Below are 15510 nucleotides of genomic sequence, written 5' to 3'. Positions count from 1 at the left end.
TATTTTTTTTAAATCGAATGGACAAATTAGAGGAAGAGATCACGGCCAAAAAACAACGTAAATTTCTTAGAGATGACAAAGATTACCAATCTGGCCGCACTCTGTCTTTCCACAGAAAGTATGATCATCTTTTTGAGAAGATGGAAGTGGATTGATCCATCCCACTACAGTACCAGCGAGTGTGGAAATCTCTGAGAGTGATGTGTCTGACGGAAGTCTATCAGATGCATCCACATCAGCAGTCTATTCTACAGATAGCCAGGTCCAACAGAAAAAATCAAGTAATTTTTTGCTCTAATTCCAAATGATGAATCAGGGATGGACAGAACATCTCCAAGAGCAGAGTGCTCAGAGAGGCAGAGGGCGAGGCGGCAGAGGAAGAACAAGAGGAACAAACAGGCCAAACAAAGAAGTAAAAAAAATGCAACAACCCCTATGGGAATGGTGACAAGGGGCAAAACGGTGCAATCATGACTGTCGTCAATCTCTCCCAGCGGATCCTCTCGGTAGAAGAAACTGAACTCCTTGGACTAGGTTTGTCCTTTTGCCCTACCATTTTGCTCAGACTAGCATTGATCTATTTTATTTCTCACGTAAATTGAAATTAAAAAAATGGTTTGATACTAAGCATAAGACAGCTATTCCAGTATTTGAGGGAGCACCTATGAGCAATCTCAATATTGATGATATTGAAGTTCTACATGCCCTGGCATCCCAGTGTGATGAAGTGATGAATAATGATGACGTGATTTCTAACTTACAGCAGTTTGATATTGATCTGGATGTTAATCCGGACAGTGGTTTCAAGCCCAAGTCGGTATCCCTACCTCATAAAGAATGTGATGCTATAGAGGTATTTGAAAGGGTTGTTTTGGGTGATCTAAAGAAAATCAGGCACAAAAAAACTCCCTTTGGTAAGAAAAATCTCAGGTGTGAGCAGATACTGGCATCAGAGAACTTAAAATCGGGTAATACCATTGTGATTCGCCAGTCTGATAAAGGCGGTAATGTTGTGGTGTTAGATAAACAGGCCTATTTGGCGGAAGGCCTCAGACAGTTGACTGATGAAACTTGTTACTTACTGTAGCTCTGATAAAAGTGCAATAGCCAAGTCCAATGTGAAATATGGTGAGTTGTTGGTTGAGACAGCGGGGATTACTGGAGTGGGAGGAATATAATTATCTTAAAATGTCCCCATCCCAAGATCCCTATACTTTATCTACTCCCAAAACTTCACAAGGCCTATTGTTCCCTCCATGGGGACATTACTTGAAAATACATCTCGGTTTATTGACCATTATTTACGACCTTTTGAGGTTAGTTTACCAGCTTACCTGAGAGATACTACACATTTCTTGACCGTCATTGACGGGATCTATTGGGAGTCGAATTACACCTTGGTTACTCTGGATGTATTTAGCTTGTATACCTGTATTCAACATCAATTTGGTCTGCAAGCTATTAGGCATTTTCTTAAAACCTGTTCTATTTCCCTATTTTTACATTCAGAAATGATACTTGATATGATCGAATTTTGTTTAACCAACAATTTCTCTCTGTTTGATGATGTCATCTATCGGCAGTCACAGGGCACAGCCATGGGTACCTGTTTCGCCCCCAGCTGTGCTAATTTGGTCATGGGCTGGTGGGAGGAGCAGGTGGCCTCACAGATTGAAGAATTTGCTCACTGTGTCCTGTGGCTGCGTTATATAGATAACATTTTTTAATCTGGAATGGAGATATTGACTCAGCCAAAGCCTTTGTCAAGAAGCTTAATGACAACAGTTACAATCTTGTTTTTACAGAACATATCAGTAAAAATAGAATTGAGTTTCTGGATGTTTTAGTTGAAGTTACAGATCATACGATACAAACTCAATTGTTCCGTAAAACAACTTCTGGGAACAGCATCTTGAGTGCGTCAAGCTCCCATCCTCGTAAATTGGTCTACAGCATCCCCTATGTCGAGGTGTTGCGCGTCAAGCGTTACTGCAGCTCTGAAAGCATCTACCTTAGAGAGAAAGAAATCATGTCCCAGCGCTTTAGGGAGAGAGGCTACAGCCGTAGAACTATATTTGAAGCATGTAATAGAGTAGAAGAAGTAACTCGCAATCAGTTATTACATCATGTCAAGCGACAAACAATGTCCGACATGCTGAGATTTATTACGACCTGTTCAGGACAAGCACAGGATGTTCGCCTGATACTGAGAAAACATTGGCATGTATTGTTAACCGATACAAGTCTACAGAAACTCCTTAACGGCTGTCCTCAAATTACCTTTCAGAGAAACCGGTCATTAAGAGATGAACTTAGTCCCAATCTAGTGACCAAGAACACCAGACCCACCAGTGGTAGCCGTCCTGGCTTCCTATGCTGTAAGAACTGCAAAGCTTGCAGTAACAGCATCAACTGTACTACACTTTTGATATCTAGCGGCAGAAGGGAATTGGTAATGAAGAAAGCCCTCACGTGCAATACTAAGTATTGTGTAAATGCGCTTATTTGCCCTTGCAATAAGGCATACAAAAGTAGCACAATCAATCGTGCTAAAGAAAGAGTGCTTGAACATATCAGGGCTATCCGACATAATAATAGGCAGTACCCTGTGGCACAACATTTCTTTGATCAGCACTTCCAAGATTAAAAACTTCTGAGAATGGTTGTTATTGATGCCGTTCAGGAAAATGTACGAGGAGCAAACAGACAACTCTCACTACGGCAACTTGAGTCTAAATATATCATTGACTTAGAAACCATGACTCCCTTGGGGTTAAACTCAAGTGAGGAATTGTCAGTACACTTGCATTACAACATCACATGTGCAATGGCATTATCTAATTGTGTTTGCTGTAATTTATGTGCTTTTTTGTAAATAATAATTTTGTAATTTCTTCACATTTTAGGTACTGGCCACTTGTTTAGAATCAGGCCATCTGCTTATCACTGATAAAACCCGTATGGAATGAATCGCCCACTTGGGCAGAATTGTTTGTTGAACTCTCCGGCTCATTCATACTAGCACTTGGGCGGAATCGCTGCGACCACCTATTGCTAAATATTTTATTTGGTATATCTTTTGACGCTGTCTAATATTTTCAATATTTTCGATATGTCTTGTGAATCATGCAACTGTTGGCTCTTTAATCACTATTGCGTTAACTGTATTTCATACATGCATGACTTGTCATTATTAGGTCACACAGGCCCACTTGCATCAAATCAAAAACCGGTCGCAAACCGGCAGATTCTCAAAATCTGCCCCTTTGCGACCAGTATTTTTGCATTTGGGATGCAAAAATCGCAATTTAAGTAATCTCTAAATTGCGATTACTTAAATTGTGATTGCATTTAAGAAATCTCAAATTGAGAATCCTTAAATGCAATGCATTAAAGTAAAAATATAAGCGATTTCGCTAATAGGGGGAGCAAATTACTATGAAGTTAAACTTCATGGTAATTTGCAAAAACTTTGAAAAATGCACTAAAGTGCCCTTGGAGCATGTGTGTGTGCAAGATGTACTCATATGCAGATTTCAGGGGTGCAACAGGGTGTCCTTTTGACACCCTGGCACCCTTGAAATTGCATGAGCAATTTGCGATTCTCTAATTGAGAATCGCAAATTGAGAATGTCTTCCCATTTATTCCTATGGGCCTCTAGACCGATAGGAATGAATGGGGAGGTATTCCTTAATTGCGACTCGCAATTTGCGAGTCGCAAATAAGGAATGTTTAGAAATCGCTATTTTTTAAGCGTTTTCTACATGCATAGCATTTTGCTATTCCTTATTAGCGAATCCTTATTTTTCGCTAAAAAGGAATCGCAAATGGCATTGTTGATGCATGTGACAGACGGTTGTTTAAATCAATATGTACTGGTCCGTGCTAATTCAGACACTAGGGCCTTTAGATGAGCTGACAACTGCACATATATTCAACATAGATATTCAGAGTGTTGGCATGGCTACCGCATTTGGCAAATATTTTTTTGTTGAACCAACTGTAGCCTTTTATTTTGCTTCATGAACTATGCAACTTCAATTACCATTGCGTAAATTGTATTGTATTCTATGTATGCATGAATTTGCTCTATTAGGTTACATAGTAGGTTAAATTAAGATGCAGTGGTCCATACTATTTAGATACTTAGACCATTTGTTTAGCTGGCAGGTGCGGATGTATTTAACATGAATATTTATAGTGTTAAGATGGCCGCCGCTTTTTACATACTATTTTGTTCACTTTTAGTGTCACTATAAGTCCCTTTTCTTTGTTGTATATCACTGGTTAAATGCAGTAGCAATACTGTTTGGCTTCGAGCGTGATCAAGGCGAAAGCTGAAACGCTTTGCATGTGCAGTCATTGAAGATATTTGCTGCAACTTTCCAAGGTGTCTGTGCCTCTTTCTGGGATTACAGAAGTTCGCTGTGGCATTTTTCGGGGTTTCCGGTACCCCGTGCACGGACCGCCCTAACTGACAGCCACTTCCCCTACCGGGTTCTGTGTGAGATATATATATATATATATACACACACACATTAACACACACACTAACACACACACTCTTTTTAGGAGCAGTGGCAATGAATAAGGTTAAAGATGTAATGAGCACTAGGTCCATCACTCTACATCCACCAACAGCATATCATATACATACATTAATATTATTGCACTTTGTCTGCTTGTCCGTGCACCAATAATAACATGCTTGGCCTCAATTGCAGAAACCAATGCCATCACGCTTTAAAAAATACCAAGAGCTGACTTCATTTTGTTGAGTTGCTTCTTACTTTCATTGAACATGCACTATTGTGGCAGGAGAATCACATACATAACAAATGAAAAGATTTACATGTTATGATGTATGAGGTGAGGTTCACCACATTGCAGAAACCAGAGCGTCACTGGGGAAATAAGGCATGTATTTTGCATAGTACCACAAAGCACACTGTAAAATTGTCCTTTCTCATTTTACATATTTACACTACCTGCTCAAAAGTTTAGGTAAATCTTTAAGTAAAAGATAATATAATGAGTTGTCAAGATTTACAACAGTTTTAGTCAAGTTCCAAAATCCAGTTTAGAAACCAGGCCAGGAAGTTCCAGTGTTACCTACATAGTCACTAACAACATTCCCGCTTCAACCACTGCCTCTTATCATAGGAGTTAAGATGCTGACTGAGAAAATGCAGTCAGTGCAGACTCTTACTATGGGAAGCGCATAGAGAAATTGAAAGTAAATATTGCCACACACCAATCGAATTCTACTTAAGATTTACAAACTAAAAGGCAATATAACTGAATAGGATGCCTTCATAACATCTAGTGTGGCCAGTGGTGCTGGATTTGATCAATCAATGCAAGTTCAGTTTCTATTAAGTAAATCAGTCTGGTATAAAGCCGAGTTTTTATCGATGTAATAGTTGTGATGCTAGTGTATCCAAATACACATTACAAAACCCAGCCACCATAGCCCTCATCAATGGAGATCTTCCTACCGCAAATGCCTTCTACCCATACCAATTCCACACATAAACAAATTGTGGAATCTTGACTTCAGGTTTCCTCAATCTGGAGCTGTAGAAACAATCACGTTATCTCTTGAATGATTTATTTATTTATTGATCTGTTATTAATAAGTCACCATCATCGTTATCGAATCTCAACTTCTTCTGCAGAAATGTAAACTCTCCTGTGTCTCTACCAAATTCATCTAGTCCTGGTCAGTGCCAGTGGTGGCAGGCACGGATCTGGGTTGGTGGGGTGAGAGGGTAAGGAGGAATAATTGCAAAACACATACCCACACACCGGTTTGTACCACGTCGTCTCTCCTCCACCGAAAAGGAAGGAGCCAGGCTCTCTTGAGCCAATCACAATGCTGCAATGCAGGGTTGTGATTGGCTCCTCTAAACCAATCACAATGCTGCAATGCAGCATTGTAATTGGTCTGAGCGCCATGGTTCGGTGCTCAGACGGAGACTGGGGGCCTGGGCATGTTCTCCATGCAGGCTGCAAAGCAGCCTGCATGGAGAACATGCTAAGGTGCGCATGACTGTTCGGCTGGCCCGAGACGGCCGGTCAAAGCATCATTCACACTTCAGTGTGCGGAACACTCCTCCCCTTCTCTGTCAGCAGAGCACCCCTGTGCGCCCTGCCCTCATAATGCCGCAGCAGGGAAGAATCAAATGATAATAACATTCTGTTATTATCATTAATTTTTCTTTCTTTTACTGCTTCACAGCAGCAGTGGGGTGATGCTCCTCTGCCTTAGCCGAGGAGCCACCACTGGGCAGTGCTCACAAGTCTCATCTTAATGCAAATAAGCCAATTTTCTTTTTCACCAACCCACATCACCTTTCCTGGCCTATCTACCTTCCTCATTATCTGCCTCTTTAGAAGTATACTACTATGCATATAGCATTTGAAGGCTACCTATGTACACCAAAGCACTGGCACAGAGGCTGTTCGTGCTTAAAAAAAAGACAGCTCTTCCCAGATTGAGGGTCTGAATTGAAATTAAAACAATGCTATGCACTTAAATCGAAAGTTTGACCCCATCATCTGAACCGTGACTATATGTAGCAAAATGGCCAAAAGTGAGAGGTCTGGGTGGAGTACTAACAGTCTATCCTAAAAGCAAAATAGAGAAATGCATTTGGTAAGTGAACCCCAAGTTATTTCAGCAAATCAAATAGGTTGCAAAACTCTCCACATTCTTGAATCCTCTGTTCTGATTTAAACATGACACTACAGTTTGTACAGATTGAAATATGGTTCAGAGACATTGCTGTTTGGAAAAAAAAACCTTGTGATCTCTCTTACTAACCCATAAGCTATGATGAGTACAAGGAAATACAATTAACTGTTTCATTTGCAAGCTTAACATGAAAAGGAAGAAACATTCACACTTGTTACTACTATGAAGGACCAACTTGGTCAATATGGTCATAGTTCCAAGATATTAAACATTTGTGAAGAATTCTTTTCTTTGACTCATATTTGTATTTCTCTAAATTCAACACCATTCTTTGTTCCTTTATCTGTGAACACAGGAAGTCGATGTTGGCCTGGAACTTTCTTCAGCTCCCTCTGATAAGAGGTAGCTGGGCAGGTCCTACACTTACAATTAAATTTTTGGTTAGTTGTCCTTGTTCAGAAAATTGCCCATATTTTCACATGGTAGATATAGTTTTAAACCCCATGACTGCTTTTTTACTAAGATGTTTCAGTCCCTCATGCCACCCCAAACTTGTTGAATATAATGTCCTTCAAGACCTACGTTGGGTGTGGTGCAACATTTTACTCCAAATGAACTTAATCAAATAGTATGGCGCACTCTAGTCTTTCCCATTCTTTACTTCTCTTGTCTGAGATATATGGAGCTATGTTTGATTTCACATTGAGATCCCTCTGCAATGTGTGGTACAGCATCTTTCTTTCATTAAATTATATTTAAACCTTTTTCCATTTTTCCCTAAAGTGAGCCAGGTTTATAACTCCTGTATGAATTAATGAATGAAGAGCCACTGATCAATCACGCAGCTGCTTCATAATGAAGCATCCCCGTGCTCTAACCCATGTCAAAACAAATATAAAATGATACAGTTATAAACAGGCTTCCCTAAATAGGTGGGTTTTCAATCTTGATTTAAAAGTCCGATCAGAATAAAGTAGTCTCAGAGATTTCAGCTGCGAATTCCACAATTTAGCTGTGAGAAAAGAGAAGGATCTACCACCAGATCTTCCTTTGTGAATTCTTGGGATGCAAGCCTTTTCTTGATTTGAAGAGTGAAGAGCCCTAGCAGGGGCATTTATCTTGAGTCTTCTCTGAAGATATAAATGCAATTTGTGATGAAGTGCTCTAAATGATTTTAGCATGGCCTTAAAAATAATGATTGGATCAATCAGAAACCAATGCAACTGGTCTCCCTTGTGGATTACCTTTAAGGGCAGTTCAAAATCAATTGGGCAACAGCCTTTTAACCAGCTGGAGCTTATTCCGATTTCCTGCTGGAAATCCTAAATAAAGTGTGCTTTCATAGTCCAGCCTCGAGGTGACCAGGGTGTGCACCACAGCTGTCTGGGTGTGCCCAGGAAGTAAATTCAATGTCTTTTTAAATGTTTGAAGCAATGCGAAACAAATGGCATTAATGGCCCTGAGTTGAGGTTTAAAAAGATAAAACTTTGTCAAATTTATACCAGAGATTTCTTGCTTCAGGTTTAGGAACATGTGGTTCACCAAGATCTTTTGGACATAACATTATAATGCCGATGGGAGTTGATTTGCTAAACACCAGGATTTCGCATTTATCTGAACTGAGTTTCAGACAGTTGTGCTTCTTCTAGTTGGCCATCATGGTCAGGCAACCTTGGAAGTTGTGTACCACCGTGTTCTCAATTTGATGAAATGACACTATTAGATGGGTGTCACCTGCATAGGAGACCAAGTTGAAGACCCATTGTTCACACAATCCTTCCCAATGTATTACCTCAAGTCAGGTTCTTTGCTAGTCCACCAAAATTATATAAAAGGCTACCCTATGCAGCATTGATTTTTGATTGTTGTTATTGCACTTTGTATATCACCCTATCAGACGTACCGCCAGTGACAGATCAGCAGAAAACTTAGCCCTATTGCTTTGTTAATTACATTTTCACTGTGCTTTACCTACTTGTGGCTTCTTTTACTAAAAGATAGTGCATTGGTATGTTTGTGAGTCTTCTAAACTGGCTCATGGTACCCAAAACACTTTGTCTGCCTACTAATACAGGATAATTGGAGAGCTATATTTTCCAACATGCTAGCCGTAGAAGACCGTATAAATAAGGCACTGGGCAGACATTTAAGGATGTTCATTCTCAAAACAATCACCCGCTCCTTGTTGGCTACCTTGAGGGCTACACTGCCCCTAAAGTCTAGCAGTCTGCAAACATATCCTCCTGAGCAGCCTGTAAAGTCTCGAACTTTGGCTGCTGTACTACTCAACAAGATGGTTAGATGGCTTCCCCAACTATCAAAAATGACAGAACCCATATAGTTCACTCTAGAACACCCAATTAACTTCTCATTAAACCACAAAAAACACATTCAGATCTTGAGGGCACTGTCTTGTTCACTCACTCAGATTTGCAAGCATTTACTGATGGGATTGCAAGCCAGGCACTCAGGACTAGACTGCATCAGCAACAAAAACAATACCTCTTCCAGACTCAGTAACACCAACCTTGAGGTTCCAGAAACCAGGTATATATCTCCAATCAGAGCATAAGAACACTGAAGGAAGCCCAGCTTGCATGTCCATTCCAATGCTTAGGAACATCTTGAGCAAATATAGCTATTTGCTTGTGCCCATAATTCATTAGACACCCCTAAAGAAATAAAGTTGTTTACGGAATTCATGCAGAGCAGGTGAGAATGGCCTCATTTCAGCACTCCACAACTCACCATTTTAACAAAGTTCATGGAGATCTATCCTCGATTTTAAGTAGGACACAATATTCTGTTGCAAGGAGTATGTTAGCTGTGAACTATATACTGTGATTTGAAACAGATTTAATGGATTATTGTTTTGGGATTTCTTGAAGGGTATGGTCCAGTAATAGGTTAAAAAATAGCACTATTAAGAGGGGATGTAGGAGATGACGAAAAGTGTGCTTGGAGAGTTTTAGAGAAAGAATAGAAGAGAAGTGGCCATGAAGGAGCGTAGAGAAAGAATGTGCGCTGAAGTCTAAAACGTTTAGGGGCAACCTTTTTAGGTGTTGGCCTAGTTGTATCTAGTAGAGTTATTGAAATGTATCAATTTCTGGCAAGTGTAGAATTGCATATTGATGCAAAATGAGGTGAGAGAAAGACATTCTTGGTCAAGGGTAGGATTTAGTTAGAGGGAGAGAATATTGAAAAAAGAGTATACTGCCCTCCTATGACTGCATGATGTACACAAGCGATATTGTCAGTAACTGAAGTATACCTGTCGGATACAGTGCAGCAAATCATGAAAATAAAGGGATAAAAATAGTGTTCCTAAGTCTAGAACTTCAATGTAAACACACAGCTTCAAGTCAAAGACAAGAATGTGTCTGCTAGTGTTAGAAAGCCATGGAAACAAATGTATGTGGGGAAACAAAACATGAAGATGCATGAGTAGAGAAAACAATCGGTTATCACAAATGGAGTGCCTTGTGTGAGTATCTAAGGTTTTTAAAAGATGAAAGTTCCCTTTTATGACATTACTGAGTAAAGTTCAAACATTGTTTCTGGATCATCTAAAGGAAACTACTTTCTTTTGCCCATTTGCATATTAATTTATTTATATGGGTGATTTGGAACAAAACATAACTAGAAGATGAACTCCAGGAAGCAACAGCTGGGTAAACGTACTTACACATTACATAGAAACTACAAGGGCATACAAAGTACAGAGATCAAGGACTAGCACTATTATTTTATGCAGGGGAATAAGATAAGTATAACTTTCTGTAATTAGGGAATTAACAGTAATCTTTATGCCCACAGTTTATCTCCCAATTTAGCATGACATTAGGATGTCAGTGTTCCATTCCATTTCTGCAGAGCTAAGAAAGACATATGAAAGAAGAAGATCGGAGCAGTATAGCAAGCTTTAGACCCTTGAGTTTGGCCCCATGTGATCCCATTTGGCTATTTTCATCTTCGCATTACCCACAACATAAAAATTAGATAAACTCAACATACCCATCAAATTCTTGGAGATTGAACTCTTTTAATAAACAAAGAGCATGTCCTTCATATTCGGTAACTAGAGAAGAAAAACATATTGGTGTCAAGAATGCACTTTTAGGTTAGTTAAAAGTGAGCAAAGGAAAGATCCAAAATTAGACTTCTGTGTTTACATGTTAACACAAGAGAAAGGTTTTTTTACAACACTTGCCTTAGCCTTTATATCTGATATTATCAAAACATGTAGACAGATTAAGAAAGTTAAATAATGTTCACAGAATTACAAATACAATTGCCTCTTACATTTGTAATCACTGCCCCCCCATATATATGTGTATACATGTATCTAGAGCAAGAAAGCGATCTCTTAATTAAACTAGCAAAATCAGACTGTCACTTCTTCAAGCAGACTTGAAATTAAGCTTTTCTGAGTTAGCAGCACATATTAAAAGGGGCACTCTCTTATCTTCAGTTACTGTCTATATGATTTGCTGCAGTCCATATTCCTCTTAGAGAGGATGTGTCCTGGCTTCCCTTTGTCAGGTCCTGCTTTCTCTATGGACCTCAGGTCTTGATACTACACTGGCTGGGGCCAGTGTATTGGTGATTTGACAGCCCGAGGGAAGCAGGAACTTGTCTCCTGTGTCCTGTCATAGGCTGTACAGATAGTACCACTTCTGTTCATTTAATACCACAATGTTGCTTCCATACCTGCACTCTTGGAGGTAAGAGATTGATGAATTGTTCCAAGTAAATCAGTTGAAGAAGCTCTTGCTTCAGATGTTTTGGGCATAGCCTGCAGTCAACTGCTTCCTAAACTCTCCAACAAGAGCTCTGGAGTTATCTTCTGGTCATAATTTCTAGACCAATCTTATACATTCCAGGAGGACAGCTTTAGCCTCATCATAACGTGTAGGTCCTGCTGATTGGCTGATCGATATGCTGGCTGAAGTTTACCCCTCAGAAGGGAAGAAACATAAGAAGTCCAATGTACACTGGGCTGATTAGCTTGCTCTGCTACACTCTTGAATTTAGAGAAGAAATACCCCAAATCTTCATTTTGCTCATATTTCAGGAGTTGATGAGTAAGGGTAGTAAGCTTGGTGTGGGCCAAATTGAAAGCACCCTCTGTCTTTTCCATAGATTTGACTTGTTGGGTTCAGGCTGCTTCATACGACCACAGAAGAAGCCATCTACTCCAGCTTGTTCTTGCAGACGTGTCTGTCCTTCTATCAAACCATGCAAAAGCTGTTCCATATTCGGGTTCAAAGTTTAGGTGCTGCTCCCCCAAAGACTATTTTCCGCTACCTGTACATATCTGAGGATGGTAACAAATGGGGCAAGCCACAGCAGATAGTTTAAGTAAGTCTTTATCTTTTATTAACTCTATTCACTATGGCAAAATACAGTTCTAAGTAGTAAGGTTGGGCTCTTGGACTGCTACAAACCCCTCAGCAGCTATCAGGCCTGCTGTTAGGCAGACCAGTTTGCTGAATGAGATAAGCAGAGATAGAAGGGAATCCTGGACCAAGCACATGTCCTTGTTAGGAGAGTCAGGTAATTCAGAGGAGGCTCAATTAGAAACGGATTCCAAGCCCACCAAAGTATCCCCTGGAATGAAAAAAGTGGGAAAGTCAGGCATAGCAAAACTGGACTCGACCTCAGGAACTGGTGTGGTGTGGTCTTTGGGCTGGTGGATAATATATTGGTTGTGAAAGAATCACCCACACTAATTGGCATGCTCTATCATAGACTCTCTCAACAAACCCTGATAGGATTATACTAGCAGGGTGGACTCGACCCTAATTTGAGGAAGTTCTTCGTAAAGAAACAACTCAATAGTAGCGGGATGCAGATAAATACTAAAAATGCCTTGAGATAAACCTCAGGGATTTCTTCTTATTGAGAGGTATCTGAGGTATGATTAAAATAAGTTGTTGGATGACTATGGCTATAGAGGTCTAATCAGACTGAATGATCTTCTAAGCACTGTCATGGGCAGAAACATGTTGGCTCAATGACATTAATTCGGGCTCAAGTGATCTCTGCTTCTATATTAAATCATAATCATGCATAAGTGGGACAAGGACTTCCTTACCTCAACACTTTCTCTAATAGTGGCCTAAGAAAAAATTAAAGTAGCAATGATCAATTGAGCATATTGTTCAGTGGCAAATTCATGCAAATGCCATGAATCATAATGTAAATGCAATCCTAGAAGTGGCACACTTGGAACACTGTACTACAAACGTAAAAAACACTAAACATGTGATGGTGAGAAGAGACGTGGACACAAAGAGAATAATCCTTACCCTAACTTTACTCTGTTCTTACCTCATAGTCTGGTCAGAGGGAGCTCCTTCTGTAGTCACACACTTTGTAAATAGAATATTTAGTAAGGTATATGGTAAGAAAGGTTGGTGCACAGAGCTGATGCTCTGGGAAGCAGCATATTAAGAATTAACAAAACTCAAGATGTTTTGGTAACTATTGTAAAGATACCTTAATGCAAGACATATCGCTATAGGCCGTGTCAGATAAAGAATGTGTGAAGCCACTTAGTTTTAAGCTTTGGAAAGTGACATATTGAGAGTAAACCAAACTTCAGATGTTTCAGTAATAACTCAGCAATCACTCCAAGTACCAAAATCATTGGTGGCAGTGGGTCACACACTCCTGAGTCTCCCAGGATGATTACACTCAATGCACATCACTATAAAAAATAACCACTGAAACTAATATGCCTACATATTTGAAAAGTCTAAAGGCTTCTGTCATCTATATCTGTTGTATAATAAGATAATGGATATTGCAACTGTGTACTTTTAAAGTGATATGGTTACAAATGACCTGGCTGCACCATGAATCTCCAAAGCACCCTAGGCAATCAAATTCATATCGCTCAGTATCAGGCCTCAACAAACCTTTTGCTCTGCAGAAACCACAAAAAGGGGTTAGTACTCCCTTTGTCAAGAGGAGGGTCCTTCAGAATTACCTACTCATCCTCTGATGTTCCAGCAGTGTTGTAACGAAACTTGAGGTGGCCTCCCTGCAAAGTACATGCAGTGATATGTTTCTGTAACTGACAACTTTCCAAATTGTTTTCAAAACACGTTTATGAATATTTGCTGATCCCTATTATTAAAGAGAGTGTTCAAAGAAAACCAGTGTGGTAAAGTGTAATCAGTATTGTAATCTGGTGGTAGCATAGAGTTTGAGGTGGCCTAGCCTTACAGATGTTGGGGCCCATCCTCAGTTGTTAGGATAACTTTTAAAAAGTTGGCATTTTCCTGCTTTAGCCATTTAGTGCCTGATGCCTGTCCCTGTGTAACAATACTGGGTAGCTGACAGTTGGGCTTTGTGTATTCCTCCTAGAAAGCCACACACAATAGAGGGCTTAGGTGTGCCTGGATTGGCCATACCTAGCAGATTGGGAGGGCAGAGATGGGCACAGTCCTACTTACACTTGAATACACTATGTCCTGCCTGAACACAAAGGGCAACATCACAAAATAAAATAATGTACGGATTCTGCCCAGCATTTGTGTGTCTTTTGCTTTTTTGCCCTAAGTGCGCTGGGTATGCCCAGGCGTGGGTCCCGGACTCACTGTGCCACTGGATTCAAGCTAGCCTGGCTGATGAGCTGATACCCCAAAACCGGTCCCAGGATGCTTTATTTCTGGTCCAGGGAGGACCTGGCTTGGCATTTTGGGCTGGACTGTTCCCATGAGGAGCAGGGTTAAGACTGATTTGCGTATGGCTGGGTCTAAACTGGGGTGGCTTAGTGAGCAAAAGAACAAAGGATTTAACACATATTTATTGACTGCGGTGAATGAATGTGTGATTTGTTCTGCATTCTGTCCTTTGTGTCAATTTTGTCATCTACACAAAATTCTGCATACCACTGTTGTTAGTGTGGAGCTAGGGCAGGTAAGACAGGAAGCCTCTGAACTTCAAAGGGAAACCTCTACAAGCTTTTCCCACTTCAAAGGAACAGCAAGGTATAAATATCAGACACCAACCCTTCAGTACACTTCTGGACCTGTGGCAACTCTGCCAGGAAGGAGGACTGTTGTGGTACTGAAAGGACTGCCACTCTACTGGACTACTGCCTTGTTAAATTACTGTCTTTCTGGACTGCTGCCTTGCTGAATTGCTACCCTGACCTTCTGCCTGAGTCAGAGGGATCTGGACTGGCACCTGATCCCAGGACTCCCAGAGTGACCCCAAAGGCTAGTCTGCTAGCCTCCTGTTTAGAGCCAGAGATACCAGGATCCCAACCAGTGCCCAGATGAGCAAGCCCCGTGGGCCCCCAGGTGGTGCCCCTCAGGTCCTAGACTCTTGTGTAGCCGCAGAGCCGCTGAATTTAAGTTTTTAGGCTCTTCGCGACCGTGAACAGGATCATTGGTACCAAAACCTTGTCACTTGCACAGTCCACCAATGCAAAGTTTCATCAGTCCGACCCTTCGCATTACTGCATTGACCACTTGCGGGGAGTGGCAGCATGAAGGACCAGCCCAACGGTTCATGATGACAATAGGATCTTTGCAGCTACAGTGACGCCTGTCTGTGACGCCGGCCTGCTCTTCGTGCTACATCAATGACCATCGACGACACTTCCATGCTCCTTGCCTCCCCCTCCACGGCAAACTGGACTTTTTCGTTGGACTGAAAAGGAAACATTTCAGCAGGACTAACCTCGTCCCTGTATCTGACTCACACTCCATCGTGGTCGGCCTGAATTTGTGACTTTCTCACGGTCTCTTGTGACTAGATAGCCACAAATAGCACTTTGGGCTTTTTGGTGCTATTA

At 40.8% G+C, this 15510-nt stretch overlaps 1 protein-coding gene across 2 annotated transcripts in view; it reads right to left on the bottom strand.

The window, feature by feature from the left end:
- The window catches only part of CERKL (CERK like autophagy regulator), a 261424-nt gene that overhangs the window by 170080 nt on the left and 75834 nt on the right, over window positions 1-15510 (bottom strand). For both annotated transcript variants that reach the window (XM_085645188.1, XM_085645189.1), the window contains exon 4: window positions 10713-10776. In XM_085645188.1, coding sequence (XP_085501314.1) covers window positions 10713-10776 — 64 coding nt within the window. The remainder of the gene's footprint in view (window positions 1-10712; window positions 10777-15510) is intronic.

Source organism: Triturus cristatus, chromosome 3_1 (assembly GCF_964204655.1).
Source record: "Triturus cristatus chromosome 3_1, aTriCri1.1, whole genome shotgun sequence".
NCBI lineage: Eukaryota > Metazoa > Chordata > Amphibia > Caudata > Salamandridae > Triturus > Triturus cristatus.
This window is presented reverse-complemented; position numbering and strand designations above follow the sequence as displayed.